The sequence below is a fragment of the Acromyrmex echinatior genome, chromosome 2, assembly GCF_024713525.1.
Source record: "Acromyrmex echinatior isolate Ae372 chromosome 2, ASM2471352v2, whole genome shotgun sequence".
NCBI lineage: Eukaryota > Metazoa > Arthropoda > Insecta > Hymenoptera > Formicidae > Acromyrmex > Acromyrmex echinatior.
In genome coordinates, this window is record NC_141853.1 from 23,263,819 (window position 1) to 23,286,330 (window position 22,512).

Here is a 22,512-nt window from a genome sequence, read left to right on the forward strand (position 1 = left end):
CTCCTGTCAATTAGTAATACTGAATTTAATTGATGCATTAAATCGAACTCGCTTCGCAATTCTTCTGCCAAATTTTAATTTAAACTTGGAATCGCCTTGTCGCTCCCTGACGAATAAGGAGAATTAATTCTAGAAAAGTATTAAGGAGAAAGCGTGTTTTAACTTTATACTCGTCGCGCTAGAAAATACATACATCGCCTTTATATTTCACAAATTTCGAAGTAATTTTTATTCTATAAATCTCTCGAGAGGGCTAATTAATTTTCACTCTTTATTAAATCTCTAAAACAAAATTCTACCCCCAACTGTAGTGTGATTATTTCAAAAATAGATCCGCAATTAATTTAATATAGAGAGAACGAGAAGAACTCTGCGCTCTGATGTCTTCCTCTTCCTCGCCGGATAGAATTACCCAACAGCTGGAATAAAGTTCCGAGAGCTTAATGTCTATTCTCGCTTACATATATATTCTCATCTCGGCGCGATCCAATGCGATCTGAAATCGAGTAACGATAAAGCCCAGTGGGCGCGTTCTCCACCCGCACGGCGTGCTATTCGAATATCCGCGTGCGAAATTCGTGTGGCTAAGATCCAGCGAGTGTTTCGCTATATTAAGATCTCCCTTACGTAACGGATACTCATATCCATACGAATACATTTGAACATTTAATATGCCCGTCGTGATGCTTTCGTCGAGTGTACATGCGCTTACGAATTCGAGTGCGAACTAATTCGCGAACGCAATTTCATTGCAATTATACACTTCGTAAGTGCACGTTGACGAAACTGAATGTGTTATAAAAAGTTAAGCAATAAGAATTTTATCGTCAAGTAATACGTATAAGTACAAGTTAATGAGGATGATATTTAATCTTATCTTCCATTATATTTCTATGTATAGTTATATTTAACTATTATCTGTTATGAAAGTATTAGGAGCAGTATTAGGACTATTTCATTCTTCAAGAATCTTGTACTAACGATAATCAATTTAATAAAAATTGGATTGAAATATGAGAAGGAATGTAATGAAATCGAATTGCTCAAGATTCTTTTTATTTTATCTTCATTGTCTCAAAGTAGACGTAAGATTGTCATCGCACTTTAAAGGATATATTATGTGTATTAGTTTCAAAAAGTGATTGGAACTGGAAAGTTATATTTTCAGTAATAAAAATAAATATTATACATATAAAACAATTCAATAAAATCAATATTTCTATTTAACAATTCAATTTTATAGTTTAAATGAAAATTTTCTCATTTATCTTAAGTATTTTTTAAAACATTATTTCTTTAATTATTGAAATAATTAAAAAAAAATTTGTTAATAATTAAAGTTCTAAATTGTCGTTAAATTTGTTATATATTATTTTCAAATATGATATAGAAAATTTATAATTTTTTCATAATTTTCTTATTTTATGAAAAAAATGTGTAATACATCCTTAATACTGAAGTATCATTGGTTAGCGAGGAAATTTGTGGTTATTAAATTGCCAAATGTTATTAAAATATCATCTCGCAATCTCTCTCGGTCACGAAAGCACGCAACTTAGCTATCTTGTAAATATAACGCGAATAAAGTTTAGTATCGTGTGTGGGATATTTTGGCACTTCCCCAAATCCACGTTTCAATCCTATAACGAGTTTTACCCTCTTATTATCTCATTTCGAAAATTACTTGACATGTACTAACGTATATGATGCTACACATATTTCAATAAGACGATTATCTCGCGATGAGAGAAATTTGGTGAATTGATCATAGATAATCATATTATAAATAATTATAATTTAATAATCTTTCGCTAACCAAATTGAAATTGGACTTTAAAGTTATAATAAATATTTTGAATGTGATAATTCTGGTAAATAAATTTAAATACAAAATATTAATTAAAAATAAGTAAAATATAATCCGACTTCTATAATAGTAAAATTTCATTAAAACTTTTATGCAATAATTTTTCAGATTTTTATGCAGTACAATATAAAATTTGTAATTAAGTTTAAAAATCCAAGCTGATCAAAGATACAGAATTTCACATGGCTGATGGAATAGTTATCGTGTTGTTATTTAATAATTATGTATATAAATGATTTATACATAACAATAGACTTTTCAAGTTTACTTTCTCTCTCTCTCTCTCTCTCTCTCTCTCTCTCTCTCTTTATCTCTCTCATAGTTTTTTAAATTTCAGATTACTGATCCGATAATATACTGAAAAATTGATTGCTGTAGCCGATTAAAAATGCTATGCTTTATTTTATTATCTAAATTGTTACTAATCTTTTCTTTCAATGTAGTTTTATTGTTTAATAATTTGAATTCTATAAATAGACTAAAGATAACTAACGTTGATCTATGAAATGAAGCATTTTTATTTATATAAAATGCTTATTTATATACAATATTAGTATAAAAAATACGAGCTTTTATTCTCTTTTTTTTAAGACTAATATATAAATATAGAAAAGCAATATAATTGATATAAGAATAACAAATCATAAAGGAAATATTATAAAATTATTAATATCTAAACATTAATATTTGTAATGCTACTAATATTAATAATCATCGCAATTAAAACTCATTTTAAGTTGAATGTAGTTTTTAAGAAATACTTCTACTGATTTTATAAATATCTACCGTATCACAATTGCATACATGATACAGAAATTACTTACATAGTCCAATGTCATGAAAGAGATATTGGAGATTTCGTAACGGGATTTCCAACATGAAATTTTCTAACACTTGCTTGTGGCGCACTTTCGATGTAATGATAATATGTATGGCTATTTTGTATTTGTTCAACATTCTTTTCAGACATTAAATTTCATGTTTCCGAAGATCACATAATATGAGGGATATGCAATTAAGATATTAAATTAAAGACATGTCCATCTTTTTCTGAAAGTCTTGCGTTGAGCATAGACCTATTTTTATTTCTTCTTGTTAGCTTTCTTGAAAATGAAAGATCAATCTCGTCATTAATCGAGTGATTATCCATTTATGTTTAAATAAGTTTACATGTTAAGCTCAAACTGAAAGATGCCAATCAATCTTCGTTAGATAAATTTTTATAAGTTTATAGCTTAAGATTTCCAGATCGAAGAAAAACGTTTTCTATTACAGCGCGAATTATGGAAGATGATGCGATTATAGCTTTCTTCTTGATGTTCTCTTTTTTTCTCTTTTATTCGTAATGATAACGTTTCTTTGTTTCTTATCCTCTTCAAATTTTCTTTTCCTTTCTTCTCTCAAATTTTTTTCTTTTTTTCAAATTGTGATATTATGAGTACACACAACGTAAAAGTTTGTTCTTCTGTTCCGGATGATTTAACGATGCACAAAATCGAAGATTCTATGCAGTGACTTCCGATGAGAAGCATTACAATACGATAAAATTACGAGGAAGAGGAGTAAGAGATTTAGATAACTGAGATAAATCTGATGACAAAAGATAAGAAATAAGAAATATAAAATAAGAGACAAGGATGCAAAGAAACGCGGGATAGATTTGACCAGATGAAGACAAGAACAAGAATATATATAAGAACTTCGCAAAAATCAGTATCACGATAAAATTTCGAATTAAAATTCAAGATAATAAAATTTTGATTACAACGCAACAGCAGTTTTGATTTCCCCTTTTCTTTTTATGAAAAAACTTGAGAAATTTTAATTCAAATTTGAGCTTCGTGTATAAATTAATTTAAATCTAAGTCGAATTTGATTTGCAATTCAATCTCTTCAACTTTTGAAAAATGAAAAAGATAGATTAGACACTGATTGCACCCTTCAATTTTTCATCTCGTATTGTCAAAAATCTTGTAAGTCTCAGTTATCTCGAAGAAGACGCGATCCCCCTTTCGAACAAGTCCCCTTTGATTGGTACCCCCGAGGAATAACAACGATGCGAGGGTGGAAGTCTCGATGCGACTGACTGTTGGTGTTTCATTCAAGAAGGCGTCGCGACGCCAACGTCGAGGCGCGCACGCGCCAGCGGGCGCGACGCGGCGCCGCCTTTCTTCCTTCCGTCGTCTATTTGGGCCCGTGTTGCACCCACGCACCCACGCAAATCGCACGCGTCCACGCACGCGCGTATCGCGCGCCGATTTTTATTTCGATCGATTGAAATATATTCCGGTATTAATAGACGAACGGGCTGGCACACCCTTTTCGCTGCGACTATTCGGAGTGGATCTCAGTGAAAAAATTCTCTAATATAATTCTTGAACGATGCGAAATACTTAGCATTTTGTAAATTGGCAGATAATCCTTTTTTAGGGAATTAGAAATAATTTTTAGAAATAATTTTATTATGTATTTATTTAACGTATGTTTTCTTGTAAAATTCATCAAATTTAATGGTTGCATGATAAGTAATTCAGTTTTATTCTACATGTTAAAATAATTATCCTTTTTGTGTTATATAAGAATAATTAAAAATTTTAAGTATTACAGGGATGATTATAGTTAGTACTTATCTTAAGAGATTTTGAGAGATTTTCACGATTTCTTTAAGAAATTCTTTAAGAAATTTCGAAATAATATATTTTTCGGCATGTAACGTAAATACATATACATTTTATATATAAACAAACATTTGTTTTCAAATATAAATTTTCTTTCAATTAAATATAATAGACATGCAGTTAAAATTAACCGATTACGACAGTCTGATAATTACGGAGTGACAAGCAGCTTCAGTAAAGAAAATTAATTCGATGTTTATCGTGGAATGTAAGATAAGAGCTTGCTTCTTCGGCTCGGTCTTTGAATCTCGAATGCCGTGAATAGACCAGCCGCTTGCGAGAGGGTCATTGAGTATCGTGCAATCGTGTCTGTTTTTATAGGCCGGAGAAACTCTTGAGAGGCGTGATCGTTAGTGCGAGATCAATGGTCGTCGTCGATGATCGACGATCTGCAGTTGAGAGTGCAGCCGACACCCGTCATATCTTCAAAGCGAATTGCGTCCGATTGAGTGACGTGTGGTAACCTCACGATACGGTAACTTCAAGCCTTCTGAAGCAACACACCTGGAGAAAAATTATAGGCTCGCACACGGTGATTATGGGCAAGTTGCAGGCCCCGAAATAAAAATCACATATTTCTATATTGTGTAATAGCAGGTCTGTGTCTGCGCCAAAATCAGGCAACTCCTTTTCAATGTTGTATCAAATGTTCATGATATTTGCACTTTCTCAACTTTAGACATGAAGAAGCTGTGTTTATACATATTTTATATATATATATATATATATATATATATATATATGTTATTGATTAATATAAATATATTTATATAAATTATTGAAATCTATTACTAATACATACTAACATACTTCAATCCTGGAAAACTGTTAACTTAAAGAACGAAAGCTATAAATGTTTGATTTTCTAGTAAATTAAGAAAGAAGATGAATTAGCAAAATTAAGAAATTTCTATATTTCCTCGCCATAACGAATAGAGGAATTATAAGAAACTAATTGGCAATATTTATCAGTATATCAATATTAGTTTTGTTATTGAAATTTTGCTGTTATATCTATACAAAGATATAATAATGAAAAATAAAGTAAGCAAAGTATCTTCTTTTGTGCATTATTAATCACAAATTGATATATGATTTTTTTGTTTTCTTAGAACATTGTTTTCATTAGTTGCAAATTTTCGATAAACGACTAATCGGTACAGCAATTTTTCAGTACATTTAATATATTTTCAGATTCTGTCTAAACTTCCGTTAGATACAAATAGACGCGAAATGATACGGATAAGCGGCTGGGTGTCACTGAAATAAAACTCGCAGCCATCTGGATTCGCGGTGTATGGAAAAACAAACTCGTCGCTTCGATTCCTCTGCGCTTTACGATTCGTCCGAAAATCTCGCAATAATCCGCGGATAGGTATCCGAAAATATTCGCCCAAAGGCGAAGAAATTAAATTTTTTTATTTTTCATACCTCTCTCCAAAGAGAAGCTGATGTTTTGTGTACGTATGTGTGTGTGTGTGTGCCAAAAATGATTTCAAAAATCAGTATTACATCCATCTGAAATCAACTTATAAAAATTCAGATGTATTAGTTGAAAACAAATAATAAAAATTGTACTGATAAATTGTACTGATAAACATGGTATTCAAAATAATATAGTAATATTAGCTACTTGTTAACTATAGGAACTTGTTAATAGAAAATTTAACTAATGAGAAATATAAGAAATTTGTTCACGGAATAATATCAAGAAAATAATTAATATTTTGAGGATCATATTTTTTACTAATAAATAAGAATAAAATGTTAATTTTCATTTAAAGATATATAATGGACTTTCTAAGACATGCAAGAAATGTTAAAATTTACACAAAAATGTGAATTTTGCATGTCTCGAAAAGTCCACGATACGTCTTTAAGTTAAAATTAACATTTTATTTTTTAAACTTTTTTACACAACAATATTTAGAAAGAAAGCTTGTTACTCCAGAAATGAAAAAGTCTGGCAATCCGTTAAACGACCGCCTGCTAGCACGTATCGTTTCCCTTAGCCCAAGAATATATATAAGCTATTTTCAACCTCGATCATAGCGAGAAAAAGCGAGCAGTGTGAAATTCATTCCGAGAAAATACGAAAAATTTGTGAAGTAAAAGTTGACCAGTTGTATTTTCGATTTCGAACTTTTGGTCACTTTTAATTAACGACTATTTTACACATTATTTTTTGATCAAAGAAAACTTGAACAAAAAACGTCTTAATTAAAAAAACATTCTTTTTTTTATAATTGCAACTAAAATTTTTACGTAAAATATGAATAGTGGAAGAATAAAATTGTGACTGTTTTTATATTGTTATATTTTAAATATATGTGAGAAAAAACGCGTTTTTATGTTAATTCATTTAACAATAGTTCTTTTTATTTATAAATAAAATATAAGCTGATATTGTTTATTTTTTTTTTCAACATTCTAATTAATCTGTTCTATATTACGCGAGTAAAGTGAAGGCTCTTTCTAAATGTACAGATAAAAATTCAACATTTTATTTACGCAAGAAGAAGATATGATCTTGAAGAGGGGAGGGGAGAGGAGGACTAATTCAAGTATAAAAAGTTTTTACACGTTTTTACTCTAAATTTATAGAGTAGATAAGGTGAGATTTATTTCACTCCTTCGCTGTTTTCATTTTCTTATATTTGATTATCGAAAGATTTATGAAGGAACAAAAGATATAAGAGATTGATTGCAGGCGGGGAAATCGGAAAGAGCATACGCCGAGAGTGAACGGCAGGAAAGTGGAGGTGCATTCATATGGAGTAAGAGGCAAGAAGGGACATTCTATTTCCGGATGCGCGGCTTACCAAATATACGCGACGCCACTCGTCTTTACGACGTATATAGCTTCCACCACGTTCACCCGTGCCTCTTCCTGCCACCCCCACGTCCGTACGCCATTTTGACGGACCAGGTCTCTCGGTCTCTCACGTTCATTAAGCGACCTCGCCCGCCGCGGATGCGGACGCGTTTAAACAACCGTAATTGTACATTCAACTCGTGCGGTTCTCTCTCTACGATAAAACCACAGAGTTTGTTAAACGTTTCAGCTTTCACTCGGCCATAGTCTAGTTTGGAGAATTGCTTCATGTAGTAGCAAATTATTTCACTCATCTTTCATACACGTCTCTTTTGTGCATAAATATCTGTCTAAATAATTCAGCGTATTACGCGCGCGCGAGCGACATCATATTTTATTTATATCTATCAAAAATGTTTTCAGTAATATTAAATATTACAAATATTATTACTCGCTAAAAAACGTATTATTAGAATTTAGTGTTTAAAAAGTAGTTTCTTTGAATTATAATACTAAAAGATATAATTAAGCATAAAATTAATGAGTTCATAAGGAACTGATACTTTTATATCTGCATTTTATATTTCTACGTATAAAATGCGGCTTTAATTAGCTTATGATAAGAACAAAATTTTATGTTGGTAATCAGATTAACGTGAAAAAGAATGTGGGGGGTATAAATATGAGTTTTTAAAACTTCAATTTACTGTTATTTTATATATCGTCGTTGCAGCTTTAATTCTCTCCAAATCAACAAATAAATTATAATATAATTATAAAATCTAAAATTAACACACACATACGCATACACACATACACACACACAAATACACGCACGCACACATTTGTATCTAAGGAATGGGCGGATCAAAGGAAACAGGTGTCTTCGTGAAATAATTGTTGCGCAGAAACACTTCATCCCCTCTGTTCTTTTTTTTTTGTCAAAACCGTTTTCTTTATTTTGTAGAAAACTGCGTGATAAGTACACCAATAATCTTGCAATGTCGAAGTGTTGCCGATTTATACTGGAGACAGCACGAGGAGGACTGCCCGCGGGCTTTCGATCTTCATTAAGCGCCTCAAAGTCGTGATCCGAGCAGCCTTCCCCGTCGGCCCCGTCGTGTGTTACATTGTTTGCTTTTTCTTTTTTTTTTTTTTCTAGCAAGCCAGAGCAGTGAACAACGAACATGTCTTTTTCTTCTTTCCCTATGTGATAGTTGTGGTACGACTCTCTATAGTGTATAAAAAGAACTCCCTTTCATATCTCTCATTCTCTCTCTCGCTCTCTTTCTCTCACGCTTTCCCTTTCTCTCTTTCTCTCTCGCCCCGCCATGGCGCGCTCGAACGAACGTGACTCGCATTCGAAATATGTAATTTCGCAAGCGCGACGCGCCTCTCTCCGAGTGCGGCACGAACTCGCGCAATCTCTTTTTCTTTCTCTTTCCTTCTCTCTTCCCGTCTCCTTTCCCTTGCCTCTCGCGACGAGCCGCGCAAACTGTTTTTACTTCCTTCGAGATGAGATTTTTTTTTAACTTTGCATCTTGATTTTCCTTCGTGTTACTCTCGGTAGAAGCGATCTACTACTTTAACACTGTTCCTACGACATCGATTGATTACGTTGAAAAAAAGGAGTCCTGATTTCCGCTATCTCTTTCTCTCTACTTTTATCGTTTTCTCTCTCTCTCTCTCTCTCTCTTTCTCTCTCTCGCCCGCTCTCGCACATTGCCACGTATGAACAATTTTTGCTGTTTGAACTTGTCAAATGACGCAACAAGTTCTGTCTTTTATTTCTGTCATAGAACTCTGTACATGCCGAAACGCACACTGATATTCAAAATGTTAGTCGAGAAAAAAATCATTCTAAAGTAACACTGTTTTTTCTCAGTGTAAACTAATATATATATATATATATATGTGTACATAAACTTTTTAAAATAGACCTTTATATGTGTAAATATATAGTATATATTTATATATTTGTTAAAATATATAGATACATATTTTATAAAGGTCTATTTTATGTATTTTATAAAAAAAATATACTTAACTATAATGAACACTACACTATCGAGACAAATCTTTTAACGAATTGAAAGACAAAACTTCATAAAGGTTTTTTTTTTCGACTGACTTTTTATGTCAGAATTATAAGGAAGTACATTTTTCAATATGTACAAAGTTCAGTGATTTCTGCCTTTGTCATGCTCCTCTGCAACACACTTCTCTCTTTTTCACACTCTCTCTCTCTCTCTCTCTCTCTCGGATAATCTCACTCGCACTGATAAGACAAACTCGTAACATATAACTCACCAATTTTCGTTTTTTGCGAGCATAAAATGATTGTAAAAAAAAAGTTTTATGTTACGAGTTTTTCTTATTAGCACGCAACAGTAGGAGAGCTGACTGCAGGACGCAACGTACCTACGAACAACGGCGAGACATCATCCCTAGTGTGATTTCATTCATTTAATTCGATTCGCAATTTTGCATCAATCAGTCCATGTTTTCAGAATTCTTTGATTCACTTCATTATCATTTCTTTGATTGATTAATCATGTAATATAAATTTTCCATGATTAAAACTTATTAAAGTAAAAAGCTAGAGATGATGAAATTCAATTCAAGTAGAAATTCGTAGAAATTAACAGATGCAAAATCGCGAGTCAAATCTATCAGACAGATCCACGCCAAGGGTGACTTAAGGAGAGGAAGAGATAAGGGGAAAAAAATTAGGATCAATTGGTCGAAAGACTTACAGGGTGAATTTCGCGAGAGGGACATTGACGAAGCTCTCGACCTCCCTTCCACCGCGGGGGACTAGACATACCGATCTTATCAACAGTACAATTATAATTACAGCTTAGAAACGAAAGCTTTTAAAAGGGGGACCCCGCTTTTGACCCCCGCTTGCAACCGCTCCGCTCCGCGTCGCAATTTCGCCGGAGGGAGTACGCGAGTTATTTTGGAACACCTTGGGAAATCACATTGCGCCTAAGAGAGAGAGTCTTATCCTTTCCGCCGCTAAATTCGTCAAAGGACGACGATATTGGCTGTTTCCCGAATCGGTGGATCGGCGATCATTCCCCGGCCGGACACACGGCTCAACGTGACTAGATTAATCGGCAGTCGCCAGCTTGATCTCGCACCTTTGAGATGTATGAGAGCACATACCGTATTTCGAGATTACCGTGATCGTTTTGTTTCAAAAGTTCGTCGTAATGATAAGAAATCAAGATGGTATAATGAAGCAGAAATTTTTGGCAAAAATTACAAAAAAATTATATTCATAAAAAGTTCAATTCTCGAAATTAGGAAAAAAAAACAATTTAATCACATTGACTGTTACTAGCGTCATTTCTTCACTGTGAAAAATAAAATGTCTTCGAATTTAAATTCTCTTATAACTGGTCTTATGACTTTAATTGACCGTTAGTCTCCGCTTCTAACACATTTTCAATATTTTATTGCTTCCTTGCTCATATTTTGCAATGGACTTTGAAACGTTTCGATTCGCCACGTAGTCTGCTGACGTTGCAGATTGCGATAATCGCAAATGGTGAAACGATCAAGCTAGCGCCTCGCGTTACAATGAGATTGCTAAGAATAGAATCTTATTTATTTAAACTCGGCATTTGAAAAAATTTGCGAAATTTGCTTTTAATTCGATAATACAATGATTTAAGCTGTGCTAATTAAATAACTCTATTTCTTTTCTTTCGAGTATTTAGCGTTTGATTAATAATTTTGTGAGCTGAGTAGTTTGCTGAACAATCAGTTTGTGCAAAAAAAAAATCTAATTTTGGCTTTCAAATCATTTAAAATAGCAATCTCGAAGGTTGAACCGTAAATTCGAACGGACAAAAGGATATTTTATTTGGGATCGCTTTCGTTATACTCTCTCTTTTCTCTCTTTCTCTCTCTCTCTCTCTCTCTCTCTCTCTCTCTCTCTCTCTCTCTTTCTCTCTATTTCTCTCTCGTGTCGAAAGGCCACGATTATACTCATACATCTCGCACCTCTCATTAAATCCCAATTAACAAATTGCTAGATATATCACGATGTCTGATAGCGATAATAGTAATCGACAATAGCTTGCTAAAAATTTCACTTCGTCTAGAACTTATCGTCTAAAATATCTCGCACTCGCGTCGTCGTGTTTTACAATTTAATCTAAGTCGACGACATCGCAAATTTAACCAAAAACTTGCACAGGACCCATCGAATTATACATCTTTTTTTCTCGAATTTACTTCTATTCTGCGCTCTCGTCCGCATTCTCGTAGTTTTCTGCATCTGTCATAATCTATCTGCCTCTCGAATACGCATAAACATACAATTCATCCTTCCTATTACATACAGAGAAAAGTAATGCGCGTACGAGACAATGAGATTGTAACTAGCGGAAGATGAAGCGAACGAAAGGGCAATCTAGAAGTGAGAATTCGAAAAGAAACAAAAAAAGAAACATCTTTGCCAATATACCTCCTTGATCGCTTCGCTCCGCACACGCGCTAATTTCTTTACATAGAATACAATTAAACCTCGTCGCCTAATATTGCATGCGCGTGAACACATCTCAAAGGTGAAAACAGAAAGACGATATTTTCTCCCTCGACTCGCCACACAGCGACTTAATGAACATGAAACGAAACAACGTCGCCGTGCAGGCGTAATTGCCCGGACACTTTCACGATGATTAAAATTTACAATTTTCTTCTTTGTTAGGAAGAATGTTAACGATGATTAGGACCTCGCCGTCAAGACATTACACTTTCACGCACGTCGAATGCTGAATCTTGTGTTGAACGATTTGACGAAATCGCGTCGCGGATACGCACGGGCGGTGGTATGAGAGAATTTCATGCACTTTAACGAAATTCTAAATGAATATCTAAGAGCGCCAATACGGCTATTTCCTCGGAAACGAAGCGGAAGCTCGCGAAATTAACGCGAAATTAACGAAGTGCATACGAGAGATTATTCCGCTCTATGCGTGCCACCAGCCTTCCTGTCTCGCGCATTCCTCGTACGCCACGCACGATCCGTAATCACAAAGGGAAACGTATCGGTAATTTCATTGCAATTTCTCCCTGCGTCGCGGATCCTTAAGAAATACAATAATAATTGGTGACTTCTCATGAAATAATCGAGTGATTCGCTCTGCCTCGAAACTGAGATTCAAAGATGACAAAGCGTTTTCATACACATAATTGAATTTTTATAAAAAAAAATTATGGTCTTGAAGATTTCATTAAACACCTATATTTTACGAGAAAGATACTATAAATATTTTCAAAGTAATCCTGCGTGATAGTATAATCATTTATTAAACTATCCTACATGTAATCAAGCCATTGATATTTTATGTATCATTGGGGACATTTAAAATTTATTATATTGATTTTTAAGAATAAATTATACTGAAATGTGTTGTTACATTGAAAAACGCGTCATCAAACTTGAATCCTCGTTCAAACAGAACTCGTCCTATTTTGTCAAAACTGAGGCCTTATCTATCTGAATAATAATAAAGATAGCGTTATGTCGGACACAGGGCGAGCCATTCGGAACGCGAAAGGGATGCGCATTCTCATAGATTTGCATTGCAAATGTACTCTTGTATGCACGCCGCCATTACAAACGTACTCTGTCTGCAAAACAAATGTTTATCGAACAAATAACGATTATTCGATTCTTCCTCGATGCACGAATGCACTACGGTTGATTGTTAATTAACGGTTGCATTAACATCGATTGGATTTAATTCAATATGTTGATGAACTAAATTTTCCTTCTTTTTCTGTTATATTTACACGAATAACTTAAGCCAGAGGTATACGATGTGATTCTTCTAGTAATTTACTAGATTGCATGCAATTTAATAAATTACTAGAATTGTATCACATAGGGTATCAATCATGTAACTTTTTCACTAAGGGTGAAACCGTGAAAAATGAAACATTTCTCTGTTAATTTCGGACGTTTTCCAATAAGGATGCAGTGTAATACAGTGAAGGATATAATGATTTACTGTATTATATTTGCTGGAAAACGCCCTTCAATGTAATGTCAGATCAAAAATTTCATTTTTCATGTTTCCCGCCCTTGACAAAAGTTACATGATCGCTATCCAGAATGCAGAATTTCTAGGAATTTACTAGATTGCATGCAATCTAGCACGAAAAATCGCATCGTATTGCCTCCGGTTTTAGTAAGAGATAGATAATTGTTTAAAGAAAAAGTTAATCAATTAGAAATATCGATATACAACCACGCCAAATAGTCGCATTTATGTTTCCTTTGTATATGATTCTCATCCAAAGAGAAAGAACATATGCAATTGAAGAAATCATTAATTCTTTTCATCCTAACTATTTGAATTGTAAGAAATTTCGAAAATTTTACTTTATATTATATATTTATAAAAACTACACAATGTAACGATAACAAATGACCATTTGTTCTAACTCTTTTTAAATTTTTTAAATTAAAAGTATCAGTACATTGATTTGCTATTTATGATTACAATTGAACATATAATTACGAACACATAATCTTTAAAATAAAGAGATCGATTAATTTTCCTTATAATTATTTTTAATCTCTATGCCGGAAAAGATTCAACGTTATTGATTGCTTCGAGTACATGTAGCATTCGAGGTAGAACATATTCAACTTTGACTTTTGCTAGAACAATATACATTTGTCGGAGGTGTGTGCGCGTCCCATTATAGTTTCGTACGGCCGGCCATCTCGTGTTTTTAATGGTATGCGTGTTTGTAATGTATGTTTGATGTTTTACTTTTAAATCGGTATGCATATCGTTTTTTTTTTAGTCGTAATAAGTATATTGATATTGAACTACCTAGCCTAATATGTACAGAGTTCCCGTTTTCACTCTTGGCACTACATTATTCCTCTACACAACTCCTCACATGCATACACAAACACGCGCGAGCGCGCGCGCGGGTTCCGTTCTTTCTCTGTCTTTTTTTTTCTTTCTTTTTCCTCTCTCCACCCTGCAATTAGCCGTGCCTCTTGCGCGTCTTTCGTTCTACTCGTTCCGCACACGCGCGCTTGCATTTACTCATACGCACGCCTGGTCTCGCACTCACGCAACCGAACAAATTCGCTCATACAACTCGTGTCCCGTTCGTTCGTTTTTTTTCTTTTTTCCTTTTCTCCACAACCACCATCGCGTGAAACTACACTTGCCCCGTCCGGCCGTCGCGCAGCAGCCGCCCGTCGCGAATAAATGTTATATCGATAATAAATAATTTACTAAGTCTTCGTCGCGATGAACAAACTTCCGCGGTGTCCGACGATCGAGCCTCCGATCGAGAGCTGGAAGAGGGTGACCGGCGGTTCTTGCTTCGTTGTTGAATCGGTATCGCGCGAGTCGCGAACCTCACATCCGTTTCTCCTCGAAGTGAAGCTTCTCACCGTCTAATTCCCGGACAGGAAGTCTCTCGTTCCACGGTAGGCCATCGCTTCACGTCGCGCGCTGGTAACGCTATTTTCCACGCCGAGCTTCGATCGCTCCGTCCATTCTAACTCTCCTTCCATCCTCTTCACGTCCGACGCAACATCGTAATCCTCATGCTACCGCTTTGAAATAATCTGAGATCTAGGCTAGACACTGGCCGCGTGTGGAATTGCACAATGAGACGCGTCAACAACGGCGGCGGCGACGGCGCATCGATTTTCCTGGTCGAAAAAAAGAGGACAGGCGCGAACCAACGCACGGCGATTGAGCGCAGTCTTGATAACTGATTTGACTTTACAGTCATTAACCAGGAGCCGGTTTTTTTTACACTTCCGCCGACCCTCCTTTAGGCCACGAACGGACGACCCTCTCTCTCTTTCTTTCTCTCTCTTTCGCTCTCGCTTTCTCTCTCTCTCTCTCTCTCTCTCTCTCTCTCTCTCTCTCTCTCTCTCTCTCTCTCTCTCTCTCTCATTATAGAAGAACGCCGGAAGAACGATTCAACGAGGATACCATTGACCGGGAGGATATTATATTCTCTCGCGTATATGTAATACACGTTGCTGAACATGATGGAACATGACCAATGGAATTTATCCTATGTTGAAGTTTCTCCCGTGAGTCAGTCTTGAAGGGCGTCGTCGTTGTCGTTGCAGTCGCGCAAAATGATCTTGAGTACCATCGCTCGTTCTCGAAATCGGACGATGCAGCTGCGACAATGACGACAACGGCGTCAAGGAAGGAGGACGCCGCGGATCAGACCTTCTGATGGAATTGCTGCTGCTGGGGTTGCTGTTGTTGTTGCTGCTGCTGCTGCTGCTGCTGCTGCTGCTGCTGCTGCTGCTGCTGTTGCTGCTGCTGCTGCTGCTGCTCTTGCCGGCTTTCATCGGTTTCGCAGGGCACCACGGTGATGTTGGACAGATTGCTACTGCTCAGATTACTGCTCACGTTACTACTGGACTCGGAATAACTGGAAAAGGGCGGTTTGTTGACCGGCATCGACGTCGATGATGGCGTCGTATGGCTCGGGAACATCTTGAACATCGAGCGTGCGGTATTCAACAACAAATTACTACTGCTGGGACTCTGACTCCGCGTCACTCGGTCGCCAGGCATATCGAGCAGTCCCGGGTGGAGATGCTGGCTGCTACTTGGCGTCCGATAAGGCGGCGGACTCTCGCTATCGAACACAGTGCGATTCGGCGGCGCTCGCACGCATTTCTGATAAATTTCGCTCTCCTGAAAACAAGGAAATTCATTATAATCAAGCATACGAAGAATAAAAAACGGCAGAATATCCGAGCGAAGTCTTTGAAGTTCAAGATAATTGAGTTTAGACTCCGATATCGTAATTCGACAACACCTACATTGATTATCGAATGCACGATTTATTTAATAAAATTGTGATATACTGATATATTTTCATTCATAAAAAAATTAATTTTTTTAAGAGAATCAAGAAATTTCTTTATTTTTTCATTCATAACATCAAGATACCTTACATAGATTTTTTTGAATATCAGATTTATAATTTAAAATTGAATGGCCAATTTTATGGAATTAAACTATTTTTTTACTCTCCTGTTTCGTATATTTTTAAATCATAATTTCTAGAATGTAAATCTGTACTGCATCAGCGGTGATTGCGGTAGCTTTAAGTGCTTCAAGCGGTTTGAAGTTTAATATTCTTGCTTGCATAATGATGACGACGTATAATGAGTACTTGAACCTGAGAATTCGCGGATGGACAGGAAGTGAATAAATAAATGTATTTTTTCCCGGTCATTCTCCCGGCTGGAGGCAATGGACATGAATATATACATACATATGTCGACACATACATATAATCTTACAGCGTTATATTTGTAATAAAAACGAGAATATGACAATCTCAAGTCATTAATCATAATTTAGAGAATAATACATCATTGTTAAGAACAATAATATTGTTATTTTTTTTGTACTTTTGAGAGATGTTCTGTAGCGCTAATAAAAGTAAGTACAAATTCTAGAGAAACCAGTCGTAAACGGAAACACTAAAAAGAAGATAAATAACATTTATTAACGTTCTAGGGCAAGCCCTTTAAGAATAAAAAAAAAAAACAAGATAAAAAGCATCAATAAATACAAAGAAAGTAAAAAAAAATATAGGAAAAACAAAGAGGAAGATCTAGAGAATTATTTTTAGAAAATCGCATACAAAAATCTTATAGTATATTATACGTTACGTAGATTTTCATGTACGTAGATTCAACATAGATTCAAGAATGAACCCTCTATTCGAACGCAATTCGAATCCTCGGGCATTCACCGAGTCCATCAAGTCATTCGATGATTTTATTCGCGATTTTATTTGAATATTGCGAGGCGCTCCAACTCTCCGCGTTTTCTCTCTTACCTGTTCCGGGTTGCGAAGGTGAAGATCCGGGTGCGCCCCGTATGGGTGCTCCTCGCCATCCGGGAGCTCAAGTCTCGGCGGCAGATTGAGAGCAAGATCATGCCGGACGCTCTCCGTGCGGATTGCGCGATCCCTCGCCGCGGCGATCATCACCGCCTGTATATCTTGACGCCTTCTGGTATCGTCGCCATCGCCACCGCCGCCGCCACCGACTCCACCGCTGACCGCACCAGCGGTCGGGTCATCTTCCGCCGATGCACCGCGTCCGCTGCTGCCGACCTCCATTCCTTGGCTCACCGACAGCATCTGCAAAATCGATGTGTGTTCGTATTTACTTGAAAAAGTGCAAGACAACTATCATTACGCAAAAACTCGTCGTTACAAAACTGCCAATATTGTTGATCTACGCAAAATGCAACGATATTATTATCATTCTACTTTCTATATACAGATAAAAAAGAATGATTATATTTTTAAAAGCATTATAATAGTATAGTTGAACGTTATTGTGTCCTCAGAAATCGTTTAATAATGATGTGCGATTCAACAAATCGTGAGATATTTCTTAAATTCAGTAATATAATCATCTCAAATTATGTATAATTCTAATAATTGTGTCTCAGGTAAACTTCAATTAGAGTCGAATTCAATCGTTTTCTCTTATTTCAAGCGAAAATTTCTTTCTTCGCGGATTTTCATTAGAAGAGGGAAAGCATCTCTTTTAATGCAATTTAGGGATGTCCAATATTTTTAGTTATATCAATAGATAACTTGATGGTGTATTCACTCAAAACTAGAGTACTAATGGTGTAACTTTTTTCCTCTAAGATGAAAACGTAAAAAATGAAAAATTTCTCCATTAAAGACATAATTGAAAAACATAAATATAGAAACACAAAATAACAGATTACCTGTTGATTATTCCCTGTTTTTATTGCCTGTGCTTTAATTGTATTTCAGACTCTAAATAGCATTCGGTAATTACTTCTGTGTGTGATAAGATACAATTGTATCGATAATAATCGTACAAAAGTATCAACATGTGCTTGCAAGAGGAGACAATTATCAATATAGACTAGATCTTTTTCCTAAAAAATATCAATATTTGGAAATATTAATATCAAACATCTATAATGCATTCTCACAATTATTTCATCACAAATATTTCGAGATCAAAGAAAAGAAAGGCTTCAAATTTTGTTTGATTATGACGCATAAAACGTAAACATGTGGTGACTGCTCTTATATGGCGCCGAGAAAAAGGGTTGCGATCGAGAGCCCTCCACTATATGGTCATGAATAAATTAGTACAGAAAATGAAATTGCTCGACCATTCGATCAGGAGAGAGCTCGTCATACGTGGATATAGATATTAGTGCTGTGCCGCGCCGTTGCACTCGGTTCACGTAAATAATTGCATATAAATCATATCATTATATCCGCAGGATTAATTCCTCTGTGATGTTGATTATTCATACAATCGAATGGATACTCGAAATACTTTGATTCCTGATTCGTTGCTGTTACGAAATGCGCACGTATTGCTTTAAACAAAAATTACCAATACATATACAAAATAAACATATGCATTGATAAATATGAATTTTATTGAAAAGAAAAACAAAGATATTTTCCGCAAAATTAATTTCAAATAATATACGAATACATATATAGGTATATTGATTTGTAAGAATAAATTAATCTTGAACCGAGCGCTATGAAGTTCATAACAGTCACGAATTCATGAAATATGCAAGTAACTTTGATAATCTTTTATTAGGTTCCTCTAAGACCCATTTCTACTAATGTAGATTAATTTTAATTCTTAGAACTAGAAGAAAGTAAAAAGTAAGTTAAACCGAGATGAAAATTGATCTACATTGGTAGAAATGGACAAATGAAAGTTATTTAGAGTTAACTACAATTTAAACTAATTATCATTTTCTTATCACCTGCGTGATTCTAAATTCTGCAATATAATCTCAGATTCTGTATAATTCAGATAATTGTCTCTCAAATAAACCTCGATTAGCCGAACTCAATCGTTTTCTCTTTTCAGTAAAAATTTCTTCGCTCGTTCCCTTCGTGAATCCGGTTTAAAACATCTGCTCACGCACGCACGCACGCACGCACGCGTACGAGACGTTCGTAAGAGGCGGGCCGAGAAACGTCACGTCGTGACAGTTGGCGGTACCCACAGGATGGCGTGGTTCGTGCACACCTCGAGAAGTAAAACAGAGAAGGTCATACGAGCTTTTCAAGTGCCGACAAGCACAGCAAAAGAACGAGGTCGCGTGCAAACGCACTCGCGACTCGCGCGCTTTCCTTTTCGTTCCGCGTTGCGTCTTTAGTTCGCACATCCGTCCAATTGGCCGTGGATCGAAATAGATCGATCGAGTGTGCTGTGACGACCGTGAAAGCCACCGTCGCGTGTCCAGAAATACCACAATACCACGATGTTTATGATCAAATTTATAGATATTTCGCATTTTCAATACATCAACATGCTGGCTTATGTTTAATATTTTGCCGTATTATGTGTTTCTCTTTTTTATGAAATAGAAACAAATACATTTCCAAACATCCCACGCAATGTTTCAAAAATGTTTAAAAAATTAATTTTGCCGCAAACTTACTACAAGTTTTTGTTTCGACTATCAAATTTAATTAATGGATGAAATATTGGCGGATATTTCATTATTTTCAAAAATCTTGATTAGTGATCCTTAATATATACGATTAGGTCATTCTGAGGGCCATTCGTGTCCTACGTATTTCTTTTCTTTGAAATACTAGGAGCTTGATTAAACAATGACACTTTCCTTTATGATTCTTTCCTTTTTTTAAATACATACCTTTGCAAAAATGTTAAAACAAAAATGTTTATGTATACACATAAAAATCCCTTAATAATTTTTTATGTAAAAGTAATGAAAATTAATCTGAGATACGAACGATATTTTGATTGTATTCCGATATACACTGCTAGGATTAAAAATCTATAGTATTACGTGAATTATAGATTTTCAATACACTGACGGTGTACATCGAAACACGGAAATTGTCTGCAGTTAGACCGGAAAATCATCACGTGTACTAAGTTAATTAGAACAATACATTCCCAATTACATATAATATATATTATACACTCTCTAAATCCTTTGGAGTGGAATCTCACTCCAAAGAAATGAAAATTGAGTTAGTCTTGAAAAAGAATGTCTGAATTTTCAATCTTCTCTAGGATTGATATTTCTCCTTAGAGTGAGATTCACTTTAAAAGTTTTAGAGTATGAATAAGAACATAATTTTATATATTTTTTATTCTAATAAAAAGACAGGGAATTTTGGAGATAAATTCTTTATTTCATCGATTTCGCTTCCAAAGATTCTCAGCCGCAGTTCCAGGCCAAAGTTAAAGGCGTTTCTGTCAATGTGAATTTTTATAACAATTTGATAGCGGTTTAACGAGCGAGAGCTGACGCAGAAGTCTCTCGCGAACATTTGCTGGCACGTGCATGCGTTAACGACTGATGGGTCGGTCGGTCGCGTTAAAGCTTTAAAGGGGTTTTCAGCACCCCTCCGTTCGCGTTCTCGCGTTCGTCCGAGGCCGTCGAAAGGGAAAGCGGAAGAGGGATGCCAGTGGCGGCTGTTGCTGCGACAACAGAGCGAGGGTGTGCGGCGGAGACAGCAACGACAGGAGCGACTGACACACAGAGGGATGAATGCTCGCTCGCGTACTATTCGTATCGATCGACTTGCAATATAACATCACGCTTACTCGTTACCAATGTATAATAATGCAGATGTACGGGAAAGTACATTCGATCACAGAGGTATACGAATATTTTTAAAATTGCTCCAACATATCAAGTGCTCTCGTGTTCCTATAATGCTATCACGCAATACACGTTTTGTCCAAGTTGATATTCTTCTTCTTCTTCTTGCCTTTATTCATAAAATTTATAAAATAATTATAATAATTGCTTACCACACATTTATATTCTCACTGCTTTTTAAATATAATTTTAGATAATTTAAAAAATTTTTTTATTTTCGTTGTTTTCTTTCCTTGTTTGTTTTTATATTTAAGTTATCTGATATAGGTATTAAAAGAGCACACAGACATGCTGTCGTCTCACTATTTGCATATTCATGTTCTCGTTTCCACGTAACATTCAGGTATTCGAATGAAATAAATTAAATATAATGTATCTCATCTATATATTTAGCATTGCATTATTTCGTGTACATTATATTATATAGTTTTGGCAATCTGTGAGTGACTTTATCTTGACCGCGAAATCTAATATGGATTAAGAATATTGCTGAAAAAGATTCCAAAAGGAATCGAAACGTTCAATGATTTCTCAAAGATTTTAAATGAAAAAGATATCAACACACCAAATCGAGTAACAAATTTATTTGTTAAAATTTTATGGCGTGCCTCCTTGCGCTGACTTTCATTAATCCAAATTAATTTTGTTTATTTTAATACATTTTTATTTTTGTTATATATTAATAAAGTTTTGAATTTACATATTTCATTCGTTCGCGCTTGATCATTATTTGTTTGTAGAATACTAAATATTGTGTTAATAAACACTATTTAAATAGGATAATCCAAAACAAATAATCAGATAGTTTTTAATTTACATTTTCTAAATGACTCATAAGAGAGATGAATTTCTTTATTATTTCTTTCTCTATTTCTACAAAAAGAGAAACTTTTCTTGACGAAATTCAATGGATAAAAATTTTTGGAGTAATATTTTTATGAAGAAAAACGGGTATTCAAAGAGAAATTCGTCCGAGCATATTTTAAAATGAGGACCAATGTCATTCTTCGTAAAGTGAAAGGAATTTATATGTGCTGAATTTAGAAATAAGCTATATTTGGTGCATATATGATGACCCTCCTTTCATCTCTTTTCGAGCCATTCGTGATTTTAGTTCAAAACTGACAGAGTTGATGGATCATTTGATTAGAGTTACATCACGTATTATATTATATCGCAGTCGTCACGTAATACGAGTATATCATATCGAAATCAAAAAATAGTAAAGTTCATTACTACTCCAAACGTTAATTCGATACATAATTCCACAATTGAATTTCACAATTTATGACGAAAATAATTTCAAAAATAAAACATTTTCCGCGTCTTAAAAAATTTTGCACTCGTACAGAAAATAATTTTCAAAAAAATTGGATCTCTCCGAATAAATAGACTTATAAGTGGTTTAAAACATTAAATAAAAATTACCTTCATTTC

The 22,512-nt window shown here is 34.9% G+C and overlaps 1 protein-coding gene across 1 annotated transcript in view; it reads right to left on the bottom strand.

Annotated features, from left to right (window-relative positions):
- Window positions 1-8,287: 8,287 nt before the first annotated feature.
- LOC105154246 (uncharacterized) overlaps window positions 8,288-22,512 on the bottom strand; it is an 82,216-nt gene continuing 67,991 nt past the window's right edge. Inside the window, exons 3-4 of the mRNA XM_011069612.2 lie at window positions 17,240-17,545; window positions 8,288-16,080 (exon numbers count right to left, since the gene is read on the bottom strand). Of these exons, the coding sequence (XP_011067914.2) occupies window positions 15,598-16,080; window positions 17,240-17,545 (789 nt within the window). The 3' untranslated portion in view covers window positions 8,288-15,597. The remainder of the gene's footprint in view (window positions 16,081-17,239; window positions 17,546-22,512) is intronic.